General features: G+C 40.4%; 1 protein-coding gene across 4 annotated transcripts in view; it reads left to right on the top strand.

Annotated features, from left to right (window-relative positions):
• C11H8orf34 (chromosome 11 C8orf34 homolog) overlaps positions 1–26,892 on the top strand; it is a 365,888-nt gene that overhangs the window by 100,173 nt on the left and 238,823 nt on the right. For all 4 annotated transcript variants that reach the window (XM_038347783.1, XM_038347781.1, XM_038347782.1 and 1 more), the window contains exon 5: positions 8,183–8,211. In XM_038347783.1, the coding sequence (XP_038203711.1) occupies positions 8,183–8,211 (29 nt within the window). The remainder of the gene's footprint in view (positions 1–8,182; positions 8,212–26,892) is intronic.

The following is a 26,892-nucleotide window of genomic DNA, read 5'->3' as shown; positions in this document are numbered from 1 at the left end:
CACACACACACACACACAGAGAGAGAGAGAGAGAGACAGAGAGAGAGAGACAGAGAGAGAGAGAGAGAGAAACACACACGCGCGCATGCGCACACACACAGACAGACATACACACACATACACACCAAGCTCCCCTCTTGAATCTGACTTTTTTCAGACATTCTCATTTTCCTTTGTCCTTTCACATACAGGCTGTCACGCAGAGCAGCTAGCACTCAGTGTCTCCACTGCGTCTGCTTCCTTTCTCCCTTCAAAGTACCAGGGACTCTGCTGGAATTACTTTCACTGCCATTGCCAGTTGATTCCAGCTGCCCAAGAGAATGGCATGGTTTGTGGTCCTTGCCCAACAGAACTGCTCCAGTAATTTCCCCTGTTCGGTGCTTTCTTTAGACTCACTGAGCTCTGTCTTCTGCAGAGCTGGTGACCGCTTGATCTGCCCTGCCTGCCCTCACGTTACTGCGTATAGGGTCTTCCTCGGGAACTCTTTCTATCCTGTGATTCGTCCTTTGACTCTGTTCTTTACTCTGTCTGTCCAACTCACCCAAGCTCATAATGTATTCATCGCTCCCAAACAGCTAGCACAAATGTGTTTATTTCTCACCAAGACTTTCCCCAGGCTTTCATGCAAGGGTTTGGCTGGCATGGATCCCCACTTAGGGATACCACAGTAAAGTCAGCATAAGTAAAGGGAAAGAAGCTTCTCCCCAAGATGGTCTTTTAGCAAGCTGCCTTGGGTGGTGTTACTATAACTAATCAAACCCTTCTACTATTCTCTCTCTCTCTCTCTCTCTCTCTCTCTCTCTCTCTCTCTCTCTCTCTCTCTCTCTCTCTCCTATCTTCTCTACCATAGCTAAATTACCAAACCTTGGTCCTTTTCCCTTTGAAATATATTTTTAATTTGATTCATTTCCTTTCTCCTATCAGGCTCTAGTAGCTTACACTCTTAATATCATGATTAGATGATTGGTTTAGCTAGTCAGCATGACCCATTTCATTCTACTCCTGTGTTGTGCAAGGGAAAATAGAAACTGTTGTCCCTGCCTTGTTGATCTTATGAGTGACTTGGTTGCCTTATTCCTATGTAAAAGGAATCTTGTGGTCAGACTTTCTGTAGGGGGACATGAGATAAATATATTCTCATTTGGAGAATGGCTTAATGTGGTATTCTAGAGACGCAGACTCTATCCATTTTGTTAATTTTTTCATCTTTAACAAAAACCATTCAATGCTGTTGCAGAAGGAGAAGGTTCCTGAGAAACCCAGTTTCTATTGCCTGGGTGTGGAAGCCAAGTGGCACTCCTCATGTTTATATGCATTCCACAAAAGCTGCAAGGGAGTCTGGACACCAGCGAGTATGTGGAAGCAGGAGGAGTATGGAGATAATTTGGGAATGAGAGCCACCCTTCCGCACGCTCACAGTTTGTTTCTCCAGTAAGCCCACACTGCAGCTGAAGTGCCTCTCAAGTCCTGGCACTTGTTTCACATGGCTCCACTTAAAAGCTCAGAGCAAGAACTTGTCAGTGTTATGTCTTATGGCTTTTAGATGTAGCACCTCCCATTGATGTGCCTCTATTATGTCTTACGGCTTTCAGGTGTACCACATCCCATTGCTGTGCTTCCTGTCATTTATCTGTTTAGTCTGCTCTCCTTGAAATCCCATCTGGCACAGTTTCCTTTGCTACCCGACATGCCTTTCCTTGCTGCAGGTCAACTCTGTCCTCCAAGATGAATCCGCTGCTCTGTCTGGCTCTAGACTGAATTTGGATTTAGGATTTTGAGACTCCATACATTTCCACGACTATACTTCCCTGTCATTATCTGTTTTTCCTTAATCTCTTCTTTGGATCCAGAGGATTTTAAGGACAGCGAAGTCATTCTAAGGACAAAACTCTCAGACTCCCAAGGAGTTGACAGTGATTAGCACTGCACACAGTCGTGGTTTGCTGGATGAGTGCTCCTGCTGGCTCCATGACTCTTCCACATATATCTCCTTTGGAATGTCTCTGTCTGCAATTCTGATCTGCTTTTCTTTAATTCAGAGTCACCGATGTAAGATGACATGGGTTTGGTTAAGCACAGGTTTGTTTGCTGGAAGCTTTACATGCGGCTATGGCATGAACTGGAGAGCGATGCTTGCAAACAAGTACATAAAACTGTGTAGAAACAAGGTGAAGAGAAAAGGCAGCCATTCCCTGCTCTGTGCATTTGGTTAAGAAAACCATTTGCTCAGTGAACTCCTATGCCCAGAGCAACCAGGCTTCTCGCAGTTTATGAATTTGCTTCTCTTCTGCATCTGGCACCTTTCTTGGAAGAAGCAGTGGTGGATGACTGTCTTCAGGCCATCCCCACATTGCCCTCTTCATCATAGCTCGTGTGAAAAGACCGTGTGGAGCTTTGTCAGGGAAAGGCACTCAGCTGTTGGGAAACAGAAGGCAGACATCAACGCACTGTGACTGATAGCAACAATCTGAACACAGTCAAGACACAAAGGAACAGAAAATTTTGTGGTCAATCATGAGCATACAAAAATAAATCTTCTCTGGTCTAGCAGCCTGAGGAGTTAGAGAATAACAACCCACATGGCAGAAGCACAGAGCGAGAAAGGGGACTGGGGGCCATGTAACCTCCAAAGGCATACTCCTAGAAACCAATGTTCTCTATACCCTACCTGCTAAAGATTCCCCCAAAGAGCTCCCATCAGTCCGGGATTCAGCACTCAGCCCATGAGCATTTGGGGAATATTTTGCATTCACACCATTCATCCTGTTTCTTTCCCTCCTGTGATAAATGTGTGGATTTGATAACATGAAATATAAAATGTAACTCATGAGAAAAAGGTAGAGGCAGATTATGTAACAACCGGTGGCTCACATTATCACATGAATTTAGTGTCAGTGACAAATGACAAAGATGATGGATAAACAGACCTGCACTTCAAGTTTACACTGTAGTTTGGAAGATGGTGTGAAAAACCATAACTTTTACACCTTTTAGAATATGATGTAAGAGCTGGGAGGGTGTGTGGAACTTCTAACTTCATAACAGAGAATACATCATAGCCGTGTCTAGACAGTACAAAGATGAAGATGAGGGAACAACAGAGTGTGTCACCAGGATGGATGCTCTCAGATGTGAAGGCAGATGCTCCAGGTAGGAGCTTAAGGAAGAGCGAGTTTTGAGTTGTTAATGCGCAATGGATCAGACAAGATGGAAACCGGAAGTCTAGCTGGAGACAGCTATGGGAGTAGGGACTGGTGCATCCCAGAGCCTCTGAGAGCCTCACTCCAACAGTCTGTGCTGCAGTCATCACTGGAGCAGTGTGGTGAACAGAACTGATGGACAGAGGGCAAGGGAGCCTGAAATAAAGCAGTAGCCATAAGACGGGAGTGAAGAATGTAGAAGTTAGTGTATTTTACATAAATTGAGAGAACTACCTGCGTCCAGGGCTTCCTGATTATAATGAAGGGTAGGAATAGGGACAAAAAAATGTACTTAGTTTGTTCTGTTTTAGGTTTTCATCATAAGAAAGGTGATTGCTTTCTCGCTGTGTCCCAAATAAGAGTTCAGGAGAGTTTGGGGATAATGGAGCATTATACTTCAAACTCTACTCCCAGATACCGTGAGACTATGGGCAGAGTCAGTCACGGTCCCATTTCCAGAAACCAAGGGCACATCTCAGATGGCAATTTCTGGTGAAGGTGAAGTTACAAGTAATAGGATGGGAGTTACAGACGCATAGCTAAAACAACTCATAGGGAATGCACACACATACCTGAGAACTGTGCAGTAAAAGGATCTGATGGAGGCAAAAGAAAATTAATCTTCAGAGTAATGAAATGGTTGAATGAAAACCAGAATGTATTTATGGAATCAAGGAGGAAAGGATGCAGTGTTAGATAAAGTTTTTAAGAAAAGATAGAAATAGCCATGTTGTATGTACAGTGTGCTCCGCACTGTGCCTCCATTGTGCATGGTAGTGGTATTCTCACTAGTGAGTAGCTGGAAGCTGCATAATCTCTCTGTGTGCTTTTATCTGAATATGGTATGAGAGACATCCATGCCCGTTCTCATTAGCTGTCTGGGAGTGAGGGAAAGTTTCTCGTTTTCTACTCTGTGTTATTTCCTCTTTCAGAGGTCACCTGATAATGGAACTTACAGGAGGCAGGGTCTGCTGCAGCTCACAGTTTTGCAGTGTTCAGTCTGTTGTTGCTAGGGTCCATGCACTTGTAGGACGTCATGACTGTGGGAATGTATGATAGAGAACAACGTTCATTTTAAGACTCAGGAGCAGAGAGCAAGAAAGGAACTGGGACCCATATAACCATTAAAAGGCGTCCTCCTGGTGACAATATCTCTAAACTCTGTCTTCTAAATATTATACCACTTCTCTAAAGAGTCCCCGCCAGTCCAGAATTAAGCACTCAGCCCATGAGTCTTTGGGAGACGTTTTGTATTCAAACTATAATATTCATTCTGGTTTTCTCCTCCTGTGAGAAACATATGTGGATTTGATAGCATGAAATACAGAAGCTCTATTTTTACAATAGAAAAGTTCTGGGTTTGATTGGATAATCATGAGCTATGATGCTACTTTTCCAAACATAGTTTTAAGAGAAGAGTAAGAGCAGAAGTCAGCATGGTAATAGATGGAAGGGTGGGTAGAAGATGGGGGAGAGGATTAAGTCATGTGCCTTCCTATAAAAAGTATTCATGGAAAGAGAGAATGCTAGTCATGATAATGCTTGCTTATAACCCCAGCATTTAGAAGATGAAGGTAGGAGGCTTAGAGGGTCAAGGTCAACTTTAGTTATATATTGATTTTTACACCAGTCTCCTGAGCTACATGAGACCCCGATTTTCTTTGTTTGTTTTGTTCAAAAAGTGAAGATCTGAGAGATGGTAGTATTTAGTAGAATATAATGGGTGTTGTTTGAAGTCCGGGGCCACTTCAGCTTGGGTTCCTTTAGGGTGTGTGTGTGTGTGTGTGTGTCTGACTGTTCATACACAAGGCTAGAGCTTCCTGCCTCCATTGAGAAGTGTTTCATTAAAATTTGTGCAGCTACTTTTAATCAGTGTAAGCTTTGATTCAAAATGAAATGAATAATTCCCTAGGCATTTTGACACTGAAAACAGAAAGTTAAGCAAATTATATCTAATAGAATAATACTTACTAGACTAATTCGTTAGGCAAAGTCATCAAAATATGTAAATGTTATGACTATCTGATAATCGATATTTTTGTTAGGTATGGTCAGACTAAACACTGCTAGTAATAGTTAAGTGAGATAGGTCTTTCTCTCAAGCAAGTTTCCCAATTAGGTAGATTGAGTTTATGATGAATATCACTGCTCCTTCAACTGAAGTATGGCTTCCCTTTCTTCTGCACTGCTGAACATGTCCCAACCCTGGAAAACAGGGAAAGCAGTTCTTGGTGCCAGCCACGACTAGAGCATTCTGTACCCTGCAGCAGGAGCTTTCTTCTCTCTCTCTCTCTCTCTCTCTCTCTCTCTCTCTCTCTCTCTCTCTCTCTCTCTCTCTCCTCCCTCCTCCCTCCTTCCCTCACTCTCTTCCTCCCTTCCTTCCTTTATTCTTTCTTTCCTTCCTTCCTTCCTTCCTTCCTTTATTCTTTCTATTCCTCTTTCTTTCTTTCTTTCTTTCTTTCTTTCTTTCTTTCTTTCTTTCTTTCTTTCTTTCTTTCTTTCTTTCTTTCTGACTTGCCAGTAGTGATTATCTGTGTTATAGACAAGCTAGGTAAGTGATGTACTATTGCACTCTTTATGAATAGTGGGTTCACAGATCTGAGGTGTAGAAGAAATTCAAAGATTAAATGATCATTTTCTAAAAATTGGATCAGAAAACTATTTCTTCAGGTTCAAGGCATCTGAACAGCAAGTTAAAAAGACCAAGAGAATCAGAAATCCCAAGCAATTGAACTTGGGTCACTTAACACAAGATAACTAAGTATTGTGACTTTGAATGAGATTTTACTTTATAGCATCTCCCTGCCCTTTCTCATATATGGAGACTTGGTCTTTTAAATATTGATATTCAAGGTGTTCCATATTAATTTTGAATTAATACGGGAAGGGACATTTCTATAGAACATATTAAATGTAAAAACAGTATGTAAGATGTATTTACCTTCTATAATCTGGAATGATGCATTTTAGGTGTGTTGTAGATCATACTATGGTTCATGTGGAATGCCAGAGTACTTTCATTTGCATAAAATTTGAATTATTTAGAGTAACAATTTGTAATTCTAAGTATCTCTAAAAGACCAAGCATTCACAAAGGTATGATGCATGTTAGACCTATATAAATATTTATAATTGCCCAGGAAGCTGTGAGGTGTCCAATCTGTCATCTACACTTGACGACAACACCTTCTCCACTGTGGCAGCCAGCTCCAATGCCTTCATCCCTTCACAGTACAGTGTCTTTGAATCAGGGTTATATCTCAGTCACGACCCGTATTCCTAAACCAGTAGCTAGACTGTCCTTCAATGTAGTGATTAATTATTTTACTTTATGATCATGAATGAAGTTTTTGCTGCAAGTATCCATGTGTACCAGTTTGTGCCTAGTACCCACACAGGCCAGAAAAGGACAGCTTATCCTCTGGAAAGGAAATCACAGTCAGTCATGAAACACTACATGATGCTGGGAACCAAACTCAGTTCTTTGCAAAAGCAGCTAGTGTTGTTCATTGATAAGCTATATTTTCAGCTCCAACAAATAAATTATTAGTCACCAAGTATATGTGTATTGTGTATGTATGTGTTCATGTGCATGCATGTGTGTGTGCACATGAATGTGTGTGTATGTGCATGTATTCCCAAGTGTTTTGAGGCTGAAGTCAACATCAGTTGCTTTTTTTTGAATGGCTTTCTATTTTGGTTTTTGAGATAAAGTCTCTCATTGAATTTGGATCTAATCCATTCGGCTTGATTGGCTGGCCAGGAAGCCCCAGGATCCTCCTCACTCGGCTTTCCCAGTACTGAGATTGTAGGTGTGCAGAGCCATGTCTAGGTTTTCACATAGGTACTAAGGCTCCAATTTCAGGTCTTCATACTTGTGCGGCAAACATTTTAACAATTGAGCTATCTCCTGATCTTCACCAATAATTTTTATCCAGAAGGATGTTACAGATTATTGCTATAAAGAATGCATTCTCAGATCTGTTGGATTTCTAGTTTATCTACAAGAACAGTGCCCATTGCTGAGATAGCGTGGACATTGTTTTGCCTTGTGCATAATTGACTCGCTGGCTGGTGTAGGTCTTATGTGAACAGATAGAGCAGCCTGTATACCTTCTGCAGACACATCTGTGTCTGTGTCGGAGGAAAGGCTGAGCACTATGAGACTCCTGTTTGGTTTTCTTTCCTTGCGACTTCTTCTGATTCTCCCATGTGGCATAGAATCTACTGGCTTGTCCTTTGGGCTCTACTTCAAATCCCATTCTGACATTCTTCTTTTCCCTTGCACTTTAGTTTTTTTTTTTTCTATTTCCTAATCCTTCTTCATTAAACTTGACACCAGTTCATTTCTGCTGTCTGTCCCAAACCTGAGGTATGGCCACATCTTCTCCTGTACCCAGACAAGGAGACTTTTCCTAGCTCTAACATGACACACATTTATAACCTGAAAAAAAAAAAATCCAGGAAGGATGAGTTTGAAATGTCAACAGGAAGCGATCCTGTAGAGAAACATATTGGTGTGAGTTAGTTGAAAAGACTTATACTCAGTGAAAAGAGAGTTCAGCGAGGAGCCCTGAGATTTAAGAAAGGACTTTCACCAGGAGAATTCCTGGGAAGGGCACAAAAAGGGTAGAAAAACAGACTTTCAAGAAAAAAAAATAGTTGGAGGAGGTGACAGGCATCTCAATGGTTGTCTTGCAAGTAGTCTGTGACTCTGAGGACCTGCATAAAGCATCTGCTTGCTTTGAGCTTTCCTTCTTTTATTTGTGAGGCTCCAGCAGGTCCTGGTTGCCATCCTTGACTTTAATGCTTAATTTGCTTTCATAAGTAGGAAGAAAAAAATATTATTGCAAAGAATCAATGAAAAGGAATGAAATTAAATAAGTAATGTACTAGATTTATGACTAGATTTTTTAATTTGTAGCATGAGATTATCAAAGATTGTTTCTAAAATTGTCTTATAAATCTCTTTTGAATTTCAGGTATTGCAATTTCAGACGAACTTGATAAGGTAAGTTGAGTTCTGTATCTAATGACCAAATATGTAACTTATGTTTGAATCTAGATCTAAATTACTTTTTCTGAAAAATAAAGCATGCTCCAATATAGTTTATTTGGTGTTAATATTTTAGTATTTAATGAAAAATATTGCAATAAATATTTATCATCTACAAAATTTTCTTAGACTAACTAGAATCATCAAATCATTATATGAAAAGGAAAAACTCATAATACTATGAATATTATTAGAATTTGTCCATATCTAGATGATGATATGATGATGATGATAATAATGATAATGATAGTCACCATGTTGATGACAATACTTGTGATGATGGTGATGATGTTGGTGGTGGTAATGGTGATAACCATGGTGATGGTAGTGATGGTGATGATGGTAATGAGTGATGGTAGTCATGGTGATGGTAATGGTGATGCTGGTGATGTTGGTAGTAACCACAGTCATGGCAACGGTGACCGTGGCAACCATGATGATAATTATATGGCAGGAACTTGGCATTTTCTACCCCTGCTCTTCTTCATTAGCAATTGTTAGCTTGATTTAACTTTCCAAGATGCCAAGATGATGGATTGAACTGTGGTGATCCTGGTCAGGGTGGTGAAAGCAGTATGAATAGAAATACACATATCAAACACATATTTCAACAGTGACCCCTACTGAACTCTTCACTGGCTTTGTCCCACCCCCTCTTTCTGTGCTCTTTGTGGCGATGGTATTGCTGTACCTTTTCTGCTGCTCTCAGAAACCTTCCCTTAAACTTAAATGACTTTGGCTCTCAGTGGGTGATCGTGAGCTGCCTTAGGTGAACTCAGGTGCCTCCCACAGCATATCCTTCCCCACACACTTTCTTCCCAGTGCTGGGCTAAGGGAGGGGGTGGCTGGAGTCCGATTCTCAAATCTGCATGACAAAGCTTGATTTTGTCGGTTTGTCTAATCTGTATATGAAAACTTCATGGAAATTTATTACCTTCATTTCTATTGAGGAAGACAGCAACAACTGTCATAGGTAACTTACCTTCTTGAAAAGATATGTCAGTGAACAAATACTTGATGCCACTCATATTTGATATTCAAGGGTAGGAAAGGCTCCCAGGGTTTTCATGAAGACCTTAGTTCTGTGCCAGCCAACTGATGCATCAGATTAAAGAGCCTGTCCCACAGCACCCCCTTGTGGCTTTAAAGCTCATAATCCTGAATTTTTCTGACCAAAAAATACCAGGCATCTGTAAATACAATACTTTGTTTTCAATTTTGGAATAGTTCCTTTTCTAGAGGGAGGATTTGTAATATAATCATTAAAATTACGCCCTTCCCTTCCTGAAATCCCTCCCATCCCCACTCCATGGCCTCTTTTTTTTCTATAATGTCATTATATGTGTGTATGTATATGTATAAATAAATATATCCCAAAATATAACCTGTTCAGTCTGTATGATGTTACTTGTATGTCTTTTAAGACTGATAGACAATCACTGTGCTCTGTGCTTCTGTTGGCTTGGTCCCTTTGTCTTCAGTGTAATAATAAAAACACACACAGCCTTTTACTGTCAGTCCCACAACTTTGATGTTCCACTAGAGATACATTTTTGTCTCTTTATAAAATTCTCAGTTTTACTATCCCATGCCAATGCAGCAATCATTTTAACTCCATCACTTTCTCTGTGACCTTTAAAGTTCGTGAATTCTGAGAAGTGATTTTTCCAAAGAACCGTGTGGATTCCATCATTCTCTACTCTCCAGCTGCTTTCCTTCCCTTCCTGTGTGGATCACTGGATATTCAGTGGTGCTGGAACATTGCAGCAGCGCAAATCCGTCATCCTAGTCTTCTCTACTGTGAAAACTGATATCAGCTCTGACCTTGTATCAGCATCTCTGACTGCAGGTATTCTCAGAACTGCATCTCTGACTGCAGGTGCTAAGACACCTCTCTTTCCTGCTTTCTCCTGTGCAGGTTGCCGGTGCTCCTCGGTGTGAGGTCCCCTAGGAAGATCTCCACAACTGACATGTGGCCCTCTCTAACTTCGGCTGGGTCATGCTAGGTTGGGGTTGCCCAGCAACCACAGGGATCTTTTCTATCCAAAGCCCTTAACTTCTTCTCTCCTGTTCTTGTCATGTACTGTAATGTGCTCATAAGTTTTGAGGGTTAGGAACTAGAAGTCATTGAGAAGTCACTATCCTGCCCCCACAGCCATTCTTTGAGTGCAGATGGCAGGTCTGTCTGCCTACTTTCCTATTTGATTAATATATAATTTATTGAGTAAAAAACTTTCCAAGTCTCTTGATTGTTATTTAACCCTGCCAAATGGTAAATAGAAGTGTCTGGGATGGCCCTCAGTTATGCTTGGCTGAAAATAATGTCTGAGAAATTGTTCCACTTCAGGAGTGCTCTATGTGATCTAAATACATATGTCTGTCTCTCTGTTCTGTTCTGTCCTTATACTGGATCTTACATGGCAGAGGATAGCTTTGAACTCACTCCCTTAAGCTGTGTCTGACCTTGACCTTGTGCCTCCCACATCCTGTGTTCCGAGTGATTGGAATACAGGTTTGTGTCACTGAGTCTAGTTTGTGTGTTCTGGGACCAGACCCAGGCTTCCCTCACACCATCAAGCACTCTAACAACTAAGCAGTAGGCCTTCTGGCTTCTCTCTTCCCATACATCTCTCATATTTTTTTGTACAGGCTGCCCCCGTCCCTTGGCAGATCCCCTCAGCTGATTGCTTTCTCAGTGTCTGATGTTAGGACACTCTACCTAAGAAAAGTCAGCAGAGGAAACTTACTTAGGCAGAATCCTGCTGGAAGTTTTTCTTGGAACTTCTGCTACCTGACAAAATTAAGACCATATTTCAAAGACTAGAGTTAAGCTTCCATCTTATGCCTCACATCTGTGCTTCAGGCTTAATTTTCCTTTTTGCTATTCAGATACTGTGATGTACGCAGGAAGGCCTAGGGTAGCAAGGCAGCAAAGCAGCACTTGTCGGTGGTTTTATTTGTTTTCAGGTCTTTGACCATCCTTCTAATTCCAGCCTTCCTAGGTCACCTTGAAGACATGATTGTTTCTTAGAGGACACAGTGACTTCATGAAAATTGTCCTTCTTGTCGGACACCATGGTATTTGTGTTTTGCCATCAGAAAAGAGGCCTGGTATTGTGGGAAATCCCACATATCATTCTTGAATTGGTTCTTGGAGACTTTCATATAACTATGTACCACATCCTGCCCTGCCAGGAATTATCTATAGATGCTGGTTCATTGTTCCTCATGTAGATGGCAGCTATTAAAGGGTGATATGAATTTCCCTAGAAATTAGTTTTATAGGCATAGATAAGATATCAAAAATATAAAATATTTTAAAATATGTATGAGAGATCATTTCAAAGAGAGTAAAGCACAGACAATCCCCATACAAGTGTGGTGTCTAGTTTCTGTGCTTTCACGCTGCACAGGAAGCTGTGTGACTTGGTGTCACCAGCACTCATAGGATCAAAGTAAAAGAACAGGTTGAGGGCTCAGTCCCCCTCCTCAGACCTAAGGGATCACCTTTCATCTCCTTTGTTGTATTATGCATTCAAAAATATCCTCAAAAATAACCTTACCCTTCTGTATAACAAAAAATGCAGTCATGGAGGTAAAAGAGTTGCTTGTGGTGCAAGAGAAAACTTAAGAAATGACACCACTGGACAGAGGATGCCCAGTAACACAGAACAAACAGCTGTGTTAAAGCCAGGCAAGTGATGTGAATTGATGCAGAATGTCCCTGGCCACCGGAAAACCCCGAAGCAAAGTCATGGCAAAGCACCAGAGTCGTAGCTACTACAAGAGAAGAAGCAAAGAGAAAATAGCAAGTGTTAAGTGTTGGTATGGACGTGAAGAATGTGGGACTGTGTACATCACTGTTGGTGGGAATATGACACAGAACAGGAACTATGGAAGATGGCATACAGTGCCTTCAGTAATTAAAAGTAAAATTACCATATGCCAGAGTTTGGGTGGGAATATAAAACCAAACAGCCACTATGGAAAACAGATGGGCAGTTCTTCAAGTGGCTGAAAATCAGCTCACCATATGCTGTGGTTTTAACATTGTGTCCTCTGAAAATTCACACTGAAACTTCATACTCACAGTGTAAAACCTCATAGTAATAAGTGGCAAAGATTTTCAAGTGACTGGGTCATGAGGTGCCAATCACTGGCATTAGTTTCCTGTGAAGAATTTGGGGAGCCTGCTTGGCCCTTCCTCTGTCCTTTCCCATGTGAAGACAAGGTACTCTGCTTGTCACGCTGGAGCAAAACTCACCATCATGCAATAGAGAATGGGACTTTATAGGAGATGTTGGGAAGTTTGATCTCGGAGACCCAGCCTCTAGAGGGGTGAGAAATAAATTTGTGTTATTCGCAAGTTACCTAGCTTAAGATATTTTACTACACAAGTAGATAGGAGTTAAGATGGCATGTGATAAAGAAACCCCACCTGTTGTTCTTTTTAAAAAATGCTATAAGGTCCCAGGCGGCAGCTGCAGGCAGGCAACGGACTCTGGGAGCAGCCAGTCCCAAGGCAGAGCCTCGCGGGTCCCGAGCGGGTCACCCAAGATCCCCGGGTGCTTCCCCAAGCAGCTAGTGGCAGGAAATGCTGGCAAGTCCCTGTGCGGCTTGCAGCAGGGCAGACAGGCAGAAGACAGAGACATGGACAGACACAACATGTTGAATGTTTATTCAGGGGGTTATGGAGCGGAAAGGAAGAAGAGGGGCAGAGAGAGAGAGAGAGAGAGGAGAAAGGAGAGAGAGAGAGAGAGAGAGAGAGAGAGAGAGAGAGAGAGAGAGAGAGAGAGAGAGAGAGAGAGAGAGAGAGAGGAGAAAGGAGTGGGGGGGAAGGAGAAGAGAAAGGAGAGAGAGACAGAGACAGAGAGACACGCATGCACACGCCAAGGGACAGGAAGAGATTCAAGATGGCAGTGAGAGGGGTGGGGGTGGGAGGGTCACTGGGAGTGGGCGTGGCTTGCCCCCTTAAAGGGCCAAAAGAATAACACCACCTATAAATACACATCTAAAAGAAGTAAAGCAAGATCTGAGAGAGGCACTTCCATATTCTGTTCCCAGTGGCATTGTTCACCAGGTCATGAGAGCAATACAAATGCTCACCAGTGGGGAAGTAGATACACACAGCACATTCACCAGCCAGCGAAAGAATGACATACTGTGACGTGTATAGCGTCATTGAACTTTGAGGCACTTGTGCTAAAGGAAATAAGCCAGTAACAGAAGACAAGTGTTACATTGATTCCCCTGTGTGTATTTGACATCCCCATGTCTAGAAACAGAAGTACAATGGCAGTGGTCAAGGACTAGGTTCTGGGGAGATGGGGAGCTCCTGACCGAGTATAGACTTTGCTTGACAGTGTAGAAATGCTCTTTATAAACTTAGCTTGTATAGAGATGGGCATCACAATAATGACCGTATTCAACACAATTGAACAGTGCCACACACATGGCCAAGGTGTTAGCTTCATGTACTGTACTTGCCTTTCCACTGCAGCATCATTACCTTCATAGGAGTTCTCAGCAAAGTGTGCACAAACCCAGATGTGCCATAAGAAACAAGCAACCTTCAGTCAGAATATTTCCACTGGAAATCTTTTGTTTTATTGATTTTTATTGAGCTCTACATTTTTTTCTGCTACTGTCTCTACCTCTCCCCTCCCCACTTCAACCCTCCCCCAAGGTCCCCATGCTCGCAATATATTCAGATCTTGTCTTTTTCTACTTCCCATGTAGATTAAATCTATGTCAGTCTTTCTTAGTGTTGTCTAAGTTCTCTGGGGCTGTGGTTTGTAGGCTGGTTTTCTTTGCTTTGTGTTTAAAAACCACCTATAAGTGAGTACATGTGATAATTGCCTTTCTGTGTCTGGGTTACCTCACTCAAAATAATGTTTTCTAGCTCCATCCATTTTCCTGCAAAATTCAAGATGTCATTTTTTTCTGCTGTGTAGTACTCCATTGTGTAAATGTACCACATTTTCCTTATCCATTCTATGGTCGAGGGGCATTTAGGTTGTTTCCAGGTTCCAGCTATGACAAACAATGGTGCTATGAAAATAGTTGAGCATGTGTCCTTGTGGCACAGTTGAGCATCCCTTGGATATTGAGTATTTATCAATGAGTTTTGAGTTTTGAGGCAGATTGTTTCCTAATTTTCTGAGAAATCACTACACTGACATCCAAAGGGGTGGTACCAGCTTGCATTCCCACCAGCAATTCAGTAGTGCTCCATTTTCCCCACAACCTCTCCAGCATAAGTTGTCATCAGTGTTTTTTGATCTTGGCCATTCTTACAGGTGTAAGATGGAATCTCAAAGTTGTTTAGATTTGCACTTCTCTGATGACTAAGGATGTTGAACATTTTCTTAAGTGTCTGCCAGCCATTTTAGATTCCTCTGTTGAGAGTTCTCTTTTTAGGTCTTCACTCCATTTTTTATTGGATTATTTGTTCTTTTGATGACCAATTTCTTGAGTTCTTTGTATATTTTGGAGATCAGACCTCTGTCTGATGTTGGGTTAGTGAAGATCTTTTCCCATTCTGTAGGCTGTCATTTTGTCTTGTTGACCAAGTCCTTTGCTTTACAGAAGATTTTCAGTTTCAGGGGGTCCCATTTATTAATCGTTTCTCTTAGTGTCTGTGCTGCTGGGATTATATTTAGGAAGTGGTCTCCTGTGTCAATGCGTTCAAGTATACATCCCTCTTTCTCTTCTATAAGGTTCAGTGTGGCTGGCTTTATGTTGAGGTCTTTGATCCATTTACTTGAGTTTTGTGCATGGTGATAGATATGGGTCTATTTTCATTCTTCTACATGTTGATATCCAGTTATGCTGGCACCATTTGTTAAATATGCTTTCTTTTTTCCATTTGATATTTTTTGCTTCTTTGTCAAAAATTAGGTGTTCGAAGGTGTGTGGATTAATATCCAAGTCTTAATAACCCAATGTACCTCACCAGAACACCATGATTTAAAACTAGAAGTCAACAGCAATACTAATTCCAGAAAACCCACAAACACATGGAAATTAAACAACGCTCACCTGAATCATCAATGGGTCAAGGGAGAAATTAAAGACTTTCTAAAATTCAATGAAAATTACCACACAACATACCCAAACTTATGGGACACAATGAAAGCAGTGTTAAGAGGGAAGTTCATAGCACTAAATGTCTACATAAAGAAGTTGGAAAAATCCCACACTAGTGAATTAACAGAATATTTGAAAACTTTAGAACAAAAAGAAGCAAACTTACCTAAGAAAACTAGATGGCAGGAAATAATGAATTGAGAGGTGAAATTAACAAAATAGAATCAAAGAAAACAATACAAAGAATCAATGAGACAAAGAGTTGGTTCTTCGAGAAAATCAACATAATAAACAAACCTCTGTCCAAATTAACTAAAGAGAAAAATCAACATAATAAACAAACCTCTATCCAAATTAACTAAAAAGCAGAGAGAGAATATCCAAATTAACAAAATCAGAAATGAAAGGGGGGACATAACAACAGACACGGAGGAAATCCACAGAATCATCAGGTCATATTTCGAAAACCTGTACTCCACAAAATTGGAAAACTTAAAGGAAATGAACAATTTTCTGAATAAATATCACTTACCAAAATTAAATCAAGACCAGATAAACAAATTAAACAGACCTATAACTGCTGAAGAAATAGAAACAGTCATCAAAAACCTCCCAACCAAAAAAAGCCCAGGACCAGATGGTTTCAGCTCAGAACTCTACAAGACTTTCAAAGAAGAACTAATACCAATACTCCTCAAATTATTCCACACAATAGAAACAGAAGGAACATTGCCAAACTCTTTTTTTTCTTTTTTTCCTCATTTTTTATTAAAAATTTCCATTTCCTCCCCTCCTCCTCCCCTTTCCCTCCCCTCCCTTCCACCCATACCCCCAGTCTGCCCCTCTCCAAGCCAAAGAGCAATCAGGGTTCCCTTCACTATGTTAAGTCCAAGGTCCTCCCAGCTCCGCCTAAGTCCAGGAAGGTGAGCAACCAAACTGACAAGGCTCACAGTGAGTCCATCCACGCTGTAGAGTTTATGCTCATCGCCGTTGTCCTTGGTTTCTCAGTCCTCCTCCACCGTCAGCCACATTCAGAGAGTCCGGTTTGGTCCGCTGTTCCATCAGTCCCATTCCAACTGGACTTGGTGGTCTCCCGTTAGATCTGTCCCACCGTCTCAATGGGTAAACGCACTCCTCACGGTCCTGACTTCCTTGCTCATGATCTTCCTCCTTTTGCTCCTCATCAGGACCTTGGGAGCTCAATCTGGTGCTCCTATGTGGGGCTCTGTCATTTTCTCCATCCAATGCCAGGTGAAGGTTCTATGTAAAGGACATCGAGCCTATAATTCGTAAAAAAAAATCCTAGAGAAGATATATAAGAAGGTGAATCCAAAGAAAAACATATAGTTATCCTCCTGGATATTGGAAGTAGACAAGATTGCTGGACAAAAAATGGGAACTTGGGGGTGGGGTGGGATGGGGGATGGGGAGATGGGGAGAGAAAAGTGTGAAGTGGAGGATGGGAAGAGCTTGGGGGAATAGGATGGTTGGGATATAGGAAGGGTGGATATGGGAACAAGGAATTATATATCTTAATTAAGGGAGCCATTCTAGGGTTGGCAGAGACTTGACTCTAGATGTGTTCCCAGGTGTCCAGGAAGACGCCCCCAGCTAGTTCCTTGGACAACTGAGGAGAGGGTGCCAGAAATGCCAAACTCTTTCATATGAGGCTACAATTACTCTGATACCCAAACCACAGAAAGACAATACTAAGAAAGAGAAATACAGACCAATCTCACTCGTAAACATTGATGCAAAAATACTAAATAAAATACTGGCAAATCAAATCCACTGGGTATCTTAACAGGAAAGTAGAGGATGGGCTTCACTGTGCTCTCACTCAAGAAAGGGACTTTACGGTGACTGCATGACTTTCAGAAAAGTCGTCAGAATTACCGCTGTCTACTACATGCTGGACTTGAATCCCTCATCCATGAATATTTACGTAGATGAATAGTCGTGATGAAGAACATAATAGATAGTAATGTCCTAGCTAGTGACTGCTATTTGCTAGCTGTTGGTTCAGCACTTCATATAGGTTATGCCATGTCACATGGCTCACTTGGTACGCACCACAGGAGGTTCTAGATTATATACTTGTATCGTACCATTTAACATTCTTTAACTATGAAATGAGATGCTGTCCATCTTTTGCAGGTGAGAAACAGACACACTAGAGGTTGCGTGCCCAGAAGGCCAAGAATCAGACACAGAGCAGGGGTGAGGCACATAGTAGGGGTGGGACACAGAGCAGGGGTGAGGCACATAGTAGGGATGGGACACAGAGCAGGGGTGAGGCACATAGTAGGGGTGGGACCCAGAGCAGGGGTGGAATACAGAGCAGGGGTCGGGCTAAGGAACCGGGGTGGGACAGAGAACAGGGGTTGGACCCAGAGCAGGGATGGGGCACAAAGCAGGGATGGGGCACAGCAAGGGTGGGACACAGAGCAGGGACACTTGCAACAAGTGTGAGGGTGAACAAATCGGCTCATACACATTTACTTTTGTGTCTCTATATTTTTCAAAAAAACGTTTTCTTTCAATTCCACAAGGTTTCCAGTTTATATACCCACACAGACACAGTTAGCAAGGATACTAGACATGCATTTTTCAGGGCTAAGAAAACAGATAAGGCTGACAAAGTTGGGTGCCTGTTATCTTATGTATGTCCTAGAGGTGGCGTGGCTTTGAAGCTCCTGGGCATATCTGAAAAGGGTAAATAAAGGAAGGGGCTAGGATTTCTAAGAGGCGGAGAGGGAGTTTGTGTATTAACTACATTTGTGTGGTTAGCTGAGCTTGACATTTGTAATCGATAAATGTAGAAGAGGGAAGGAAAACACAGCATTGCTGTGCAGTCTTTAAGCACTTCCGTCCAGTCATGGCTGGGAACACAGCATTTGTGGTAGCTATAGCAACCAGCATAATCCGTGGGAGGAAAGGGGTTGGTGCTTGATTCACATGAGTATTTTCACCAAATGTTAGTTGATTAAAGGGAATCTCTTAGCCCTAGAGATAACATCGAAGGTGGCTAGATCAAAGGGACACTGTGGTAGTGTAAAATCTGGAGCTGAGCTGGTATTTCCAGCCTCCAGACCAAGGGACAGCTTTGTTAGCTTTGTTCCCACTAACACCCAAGTGAGAAGAATTTCCTTTCTTCTGTTTTTTTTTTTTTTTTTTTGAGAATTCAAGGTACCTAGTACATATTCCATATATCAAGGTTATACAGTCAAATAAAAAGTCAATCAGAATAACAGTACATGAGGGAGTTATGCCCAATAATTAACAAATACACCACAGAAGTTTTCGGGATGAATCCCACTATGGAAAGGGGAGTGCTATGGCTTCACAAGGTTTTTATGGAAATTCTAAAGACAAATATTCCCAATGCCCTGCAATTTGGGGGTCCCCCACTGGAATGTGAGCCCCGTGGGTTAACTTAGTGATATTGTCAGCTGTATTCTTGCTGTATAATCCTGTGAACCACAGCAGGGTACAGAGCAGGGGTGGGGCACAGAGCAGGGGCTGGATACAGAGCAGGGGTGGGGCACAGAGCAGGGGTGGGCACAGAGCCGGGGTGGACACAGAGCAGGGGTGGACACAGAGCAGGGGTGGATACAGAGCAGGGGTGGGGCACAGAGCAGGGGTGGGCACAGAGCAGGGGTGGATACAGAGCAGGGGTGGACACAGAGCAGGGGTGGGGAACAGAGTAGGGGTGAGGTCCAGAGCAGGGGTGGGGCACAGAGCAGGTGTGTGACACTGAGCAGGACACGTTCTTCTAGAGTTTTTATTTTTTATTTTGATTTTTATTTATTTCTTTATTATGTATACAATGGTCTGCCTCATGTGTCCCTGCAGACAGAAGTTGGCACCAGATCTTATTACAGGTGGTTGTGAGCCACCATGTGGCTGCTGAGAATTGAACTTGTGGACCTCTGGAAGAGCAGTCAATGCTCTTAGCCACTGAGCCATCTCTTCAGCCCCAATTATAACAATTATATCATGCATTTGATATCTGAATTCGTATCAGTGTAAGAGATACAATTTGGGAGTATATTAAAGTTTTATCTCCCTTGGTTTCGCATTCAGAAAGGAAACTAGAGCCGAAAACTTCAGCATCTCTCCAAGAGCCCATGTGGACAGCCTCTGCAGTGAGCCCAGCCTGTGGCTCCCACCATTGCCTGCGGCAAAGTGATCACTCAAAATTAGTAACTATCTTATTAGTAGAGACTGTTTCCTCCTTGTGCTCACTTTTGTAGACTTAACATTAACTAAGCCTTGGTAAATAATTACTAGACGCAGAGCTATCCAGAGCTTATCACGCACTTACTTGTCATATTTAAAGTTCACATTTTACAACATTTTGTCATTCTTCTCATGATCAACACATTTTACTTCAGCTATTTTATGATAGTAATGATTCTCATCTGTATTTATGGAGTAGGAAGCACGAGAGCACTGCATGCTAACTAGATTTCTATAGCTGTGCAAATATCATGACCAATAGCAACTTCCTGGTAACAGCCCGTCACTAAGAGAAGACTGGGTGGGAACCTTGAGGCAGGAACTGATGCAGAGGCCATGGAGAAATGGTGCTTACCGATTTGCTCCTCTTGTTCAGCCCACTTTATTATACAACTTAGGACTGCCTCCCCTGGGTGACGCTGCTCATAATGCACTGGGCCCTCCTACACTAATGGTCAACCCAGAAAATGTCCTGCAGTCTTGCTTACAGGTCAACCTGATGGGGGCATTTTGTCAACTTATGTATCTTTTTCCCAGGGGACATTTGCTAATATCAAGTTGACAAAAGCAACCAAACTAAAACTAACCAGCTATCTTGTCAAATGAGTGAAAAGGTCAAAGGTGAAGTGTGCTGACAGCGTGCTATCATTCATTAAGTGCATGTGATGAAAGACTGCATACACTTGCTCATTATCACACCAACGTGTAGATGCCAAGACCTCTCACACACTAACACAGGTGCATACGCACCCACCTGAAGTTATTCTATGTGTTACCTGTAGAATAAGAGAAAGTACACGGTGATAAGTACATGGATAAGGAGAGGACAGAGATGCAGTTGATCTGCAGGATTTAAAAAACTTCACTTTTGAACCACTGAGTATTTTGTATAATTTTAAAGCAACTTTAATACTTGTATCTTACATATTCTTATATTCTAAGGGGAAGGAACATAATTGTATCTCAGGTCATGAATAAAGATACAGAAATTAATTAGACCATGTCTTCGGAGCTAACCACCATATTTCTTCACACGGAACATGCTCTAAGGACAGACAGTGCAGCAATGCTGTTTTAGACTGGTTTTAGTGATCCCGTTGTTCACAATAGCATTCATGGGATTATAATGGGATTTTCTTTGTGTGCTTTATAATCTATGCCAAAGAACTTATTATATTGGCCTATTAAAGAACTTTAATTTGGGGCATGGGTAAATGAAAAACATATATACATACACTTACATAAATTTCTATAATCTTGATTTTAAGTAGAAGATATATTATGATGAGTTAAATATTGGATGCAATTAGAAAATTGAAAGTCAGCAGACATCGCATCAATTGATACAGGTCAACTTGAGCAAAAGACACTAAAAGTAATGGGTGAAGTGTTCATAATTCCAGAAAATCAATATAGTCTCCAGCTGTTTGTCCCAGAAGATACTTACTGATGAGAGAAAAGCCTTAAGTACAGTTTGGAGAAAATAGAAGATACTGCCTCACACTAGTGATGGCCGTCAGTGCAGCCAATGATGGGAAAGCAAGACCAACACCATATGCTTTTCGATGTGGCTAACATGCATTAATTTGTTGTTTTTATTCTAAAGAATGAATGACTTGAGTTTGAATACAAGGGAACATCTGAAATACACTACCTGGAATATTTTCCAAAAATAATAAATTTTAATTCTTAAAAATAATGTGGAGGTTACAAGCATCAGAGATACTGAAATCTGTTAAAAAAAACAAAAGGAAATTTAAAAAGGTATGTTTGAATTCCACATATGACCTAGAATTTTCATTTGTATTGAGTAATCTCATTCAGTTAATTCAAATAATAAGTTGGAAATTACCAATTATTAATTATTAGTTTTGAATGTCATGTGGCAGTCATGTTAGAAAATGTTCTATAATTGAAAGTATGTAAGGAAAAAAGCATCACATCAGAAATGGTTCTAGTAACATTTTGTAATATAAACTATTTTATATCCATAAACATTATACAATATATGTAAATGATAAAGCAATTATCAAATGACAGGCAAAATAGCAATTGAGAGAGGCAAGCAACACTGTTGTTAAATTAAGTGACACTTGGGCAATCCTGATGAGTGGTCTCTTTATGCTTTCTTCTCTCAGGAAGTCTGAGTCTTGAGAAGACTTTTTTTTTACTTTTGAGACAGGATCTCAGCCATGTAGCACTGGATGGCCAGCAGCACTGTATGTAGACCAGGATGGCCTCAGACTTAAAGATCTGCCTGCTTTTTCCTGAGTGCTGGTATTAAAAGTATGCACCAGTAATCCTGATGAGGAAAAATTCTTGAAAAGCATATTTGTTAGTTTTAGCAACTATTCTAACTCAATAGCCATTAGTACCTCTAGTGCAGAGGTTCTAGCTTGTGAAGGTTTCACATTAGCAGTAAGTGAACCACCTCAAAAGAGTGGCTGCTTCCAGGCCTTGGGCAGAGGATATACAAAAGACGCTATATTGAGCCTCACTAAGATGGACAATCTACTAAGTACAACTCTGATTGGCTCAGGAGCTAACTAGAATTGTCTCCTGCTGGGGAAAGTTAAGAAGTTGGAACATGAGTGAGAATATTAACTGAGATGCTGTGAGTGATGCCAGAGCTTTAAAACCCCATATTTTCATCAAAGACTTAATCATCTTTAAGGATGTCAGGGATCCACAATTGTTATTTTTAAGGGCCAGCTGGAGCAAAGGGACAGAATAAAGCTACAAATTGTCTCTTCAGGGTAATCAGCATCAGCTGACAGTATTTTTCCTCTTTACAGAAGTATTCCAATTAATAAATATACATGGAATTACAAAATTAGACAGTTACAATTTTGCTATTTATGTTGATGAATTAATGGATCTAAACAAAATGCTCAGAACTGCCTGCCCCACTGATGAACAGTACTTGGGAGGTCATGTGTCTTCTGATGAAAATAGACCCATTCTCTTTGAGCCACATGAGCAGAGAGAAATAGCTTCCCTAAGACCATCTTGGAAAATTTTAAACTAAATATTGACTAGTATTAAGGAATTATTGTTAACTTAGGTTAAGTAAGATAATGGGATTTATTTACAACATGCATCCATCTAGATCTAACTAAAATTCTGCCAAACCACAAGGGAGAAGGAACATCTCAAACCACATTGTAGAGTTCAAAAGAGAATAATGTAGCCTGTGTAGTACTCACAGGAAAATCTCACCACTTCAGAGTTTTTGAGCAATAGCAATATTACAAGAAAAAAAATTAGCCGGATTAAGAGAATTCTAATTAATAGCAAGGTAAATGACTTTTGTAATATATGGAGATTGCTGAGATGATTCTGCCTTCAACAAACAGATAACTTCCCTAAAACCATCTGGGAGATTTTAAAACTAAATATTGAAGGGTATTAAATAATAATTGTTCACTTATGTTAAATAAGATAATGGAGTCTGTTTACAAAACAACCACTGTGTAATTTAAAAATTTGAAAATAAATATTGACTAGTATTAAGGAATTATTGTTAACTGATGTTAAATAAGATAATGGAGTTTATTTACAAAACAGCAACTATGTAATTTGGGTACTAGAATATTACATATGAGGCTGGCAGGAAAGGAGAATGTAAAAGGTACGGGAGACAAGGAGGAGGATTAACTCTGCAGTAAGTTGGATGATAGATGAGAAGGTGTGTGAGTATTAAGATGCTTATGTTTGTTAGACATGAACTGGTGTGAAAATGCCTGTAATCAGGAGTTAAATGTTTTCTGTTATATGTAAAGGCAGAAAATAGGAGTAAGGAAGTGTACACCCAGCAGCTGTTGGGTGTGCCATCTGGATGGCTCTCCGGAACCTAGTACGTGATTGTGCTTTGTCTGTGAGATAAATGGGGAAAATGAAGGTTGTGATTGTTAGGTGATTTGTTCTGTATCTCCATGCTGGGACTTGATAAACCTGAACTAGACACCGCTTCTGGCCTCTCAAAACTGACCCCAAATCCAGGCATATTCTTCATTACAACATGAGGAATTCTGGAAAACACTTAAATGCGTTATTTTAATACCACTATTGATATTTAATTCACATAAATTTATCCTTTAAAAAAAGCATACCTTAGTGGTTTATAGTTTTTCAAAAATTATGCAGCCATCATTATAAATTAAGTATAAATATGTTTTATCGTTCCCAGAGAAATCCCTGTATTTATGGGAAGTTACCTCCAAATCTGTCTTACCTTTCAGCTCTAGATCACAATGAATCTATTTGGCATCTGTAAAAGATTTTCTTGTTCTATAAACGTAGCACAAATCATTTAATAGGTAGTCTATTGTGACTGTCTTCCTTCTGTTAGCACGGCGTCTTCAAGGTTCGGCCGTGTTGTAGAAGTATCAAGATTTCATTTGCTTTCCTACTAAATAATATTCCATGGAATGAGTATGCCACATTCTACTTATTCATTTATACGTTATTGAACATCTGAGGCTCTCCTCTTCAGTAACGTCAAATGGTGTTTTATGAACACTCATGTTCATGAATGCTGGGCTAAACAATAATCCTGAAACTTTTGTGGAACTGTTTCCAGCAGGACCATTTTACCTCACCGCTAGGAGGTGGGCTGGCTCTGTTTTCTCTGTGTATTCTCCATCATACACTGTTTTGGAGTCATCCTTATGAGGATGAAGTTTTTTATATCATGTTATTTATTATTTTAATTTAATATCCCTGATAATTAATGTTGATAATGTATTATTGAGTCATTATTACCCAAATAAAGGCCACTCTTCCACTTATCCGACATTCATTTAATATCTTCAAGAAACAACAGGTCAAATACTGTGGTAGCTGGCGGAGTCGTGCCGGGAAGAGGAACACCTTTTCCCCATCACCTCACTGTCCAGCTAACATGGCAGCAGTACCAGGTGACTAGCAGGCATGGAAGTTATCAAAGGAATACAAGAGTGGGAACCAAAGGAAAAATGTCAAAACTAAACATCAGTGAGCATGTGCTGCCTTTTCACAAAAATAAAAAAATAAATAAAATCAGACATGACATACAGTACAAAGCATGAAGGGCAATTATAGTAAATACCTAGGTGTGTAACATATACCGAAGAGTAAATCTCTTCCAACACAGGAGAAAGTCCTGTGCAACTGATTTATGTTGTCCTCAAATGCAAGTTTATTCTTTTGCTTTTCTCTCCTTCCCTTCCCCCATTATTTTCCCACATCTTTGTTCATTGTTTCTTCTTTAAGGGGTCTCTCTAGGTAGCTCTGGTGATCCTGGTACTCTCTAAGTAGACCAGGCTGGCCCAAACTCACAGAGAACTATCTCTATCGCCTGAATGCTGGCATTAAAAGTATGAACCACTATGCCAGATTCCCATACACCTTTCTAACATATTTTCTGTTTATTTAAGGTTTACAATTTTCATAAATGCTGTTTTATTCCAAACATCTTTTTTTTTCAATTGTCTCTTTCAAAAAATATGGTACTGTGGCCACGGGTGTTTCTATTTTCTTGCCCGTGTAAACAGTGGTATCCCTTCGGCACAGAGTAAGAAACAGACTTTCGGGGCAGCATGGCCTGTACCTCCTGTGCCTTTTCGCCTTCACAATATGGGCAGCATTCTTTTATTAACAAGTGTTTGAGTCTGTTTATACTTCTACCAACAGTTCAATATAATACTCTTCTCCTGCACCATCTGCTATCCAACATTATAGTAAAAAATTCTCATAGACTTGACTGACAATCTTATCACATTTAACAAAGTCTGGTGCCAGAGAGTATTTTTACCTAGTTTTTTTTTTTTTTTACATGTTTTCACCATATAAGTTTATTATATATTCTAGATGTCGGCTTCTGTGTGTTACATGTTTCTCATGTACACTCTTTTATTTTAAACAATGCCATCATGTTCTAAATTGTGTTTACTGTTAACGGAAAAATGACTATTTTTTGAAATATTGACATTTTGTTAAGAAATCCATTCTTACATGGAATCATTAAAACAATAGTCTTAAAAGTCTCCTCTTCATGTATTTTTTAATCACAAATAGGTATTTGATCCACCCAAATTATTACTGTTCAATGTAACAAAAATCTGAGATTTATTTTCCCCCATATGGAGAAAAACTTTCCTAGAATCATTGAGCAGACCACATCTGGACCCTCTGCTTGGTTCCAATGGCCTCTCTGCCAGTTTTCTGTTACCAGAGTGGGTTTGGCTCAACGCTTGCTTTACTTAGGTGTGTGTGGGAGAATTGGCATCTTCACATCTGAGTCACCCATGAACATTCTCTCCATCAATTTAGCTGACATTTGATCAGCTGGTAGGAAAGCCATATGTTAACTTACATCTATCTCTGAAATTTCTTGGGTTTTCCATACAAAACATATAATGAATGAGGACGGTTTTATTTCTTTGTTTCCATTTAATGATAGGGCTGGTGTGGGGATAACCTTATTACTATATCCAGTAGGGAAAAGGTAAAATGAGGTGTATCACACTACAAAGCCCACATTGGGATGTGAGCTCTTTAACTGTGCCCAGGTGGTGAGAACTGGATTCCATGGTAGTCCCAGCCTACTGTTTATGGTTCTTGTTTTAGCCATGTAGGGGTTCTTATTTTCTGATCAACCTTAGGAGAAGGTAGAAAAAGATGCCACTGAGCAACTCTCTCTACTTGCTCCCTGACTGCACGAAAATGGGTCTACAGTTTACACCCTACATAATCTCGGTCTCCTTTGTTCCAAACATTCCACCTATGCCAAATAGATGGTTCCTCATATCCTATTCCATGTCCTTCCTTGTGCCATATTTATATCTGCAAATCTTTCATGGTTGCCTCTTTATTATTGCTATAATGACCAGTACTTCATTAGGTGTTTTGAGACATCACCTTTAATTAACATTGTTTTCATTTGCAGAGATTTCTAATAAAGGGACTTATAGTCATATCCTTGGCATTTCTTTACCCTCTGGCTTTGTTTATATGAAAAGACCTAAGTTTAAGATTTGGTGAGAACTTCAATTAATATAAAATCTTTGCACATTTGGAAAGACTGGTAATGATAAACTTGGCCACATTCAACATTTTCTTGAAGCTTATCATACAAATTGGTTAGTTATTTTCTCTGTCCATCTTCTTGAAACTACTTGCAAGGAATTAAACATAAACTGATGGTAATAACAATATTTTCTCTAAAGATTTCCATTCTCAATTTTGGAAGTCTATTAGATATAATTTCTGTCTTGTAAGGTTATAGTTTCACCAAACATTTGAACACCACGCAACACTAGTGTC

This window comes from Arvicola amphibius, chromosome 11, assembly GCF_903992535.2.
Source record: "Arvicola amphibius chromosome 11, mArvAmp1.2, whole genome shotgun sequence".
Classification (NCBI taxonomy): Eukaryota; Metazoa; Chordata; class Mammalia; order Rodentia; family Cricetidae; genus Arvicola; species Arvicola amphibius.
This window is presented reverse-complemented; position numbering and strand designations above follow the sequence as displayed.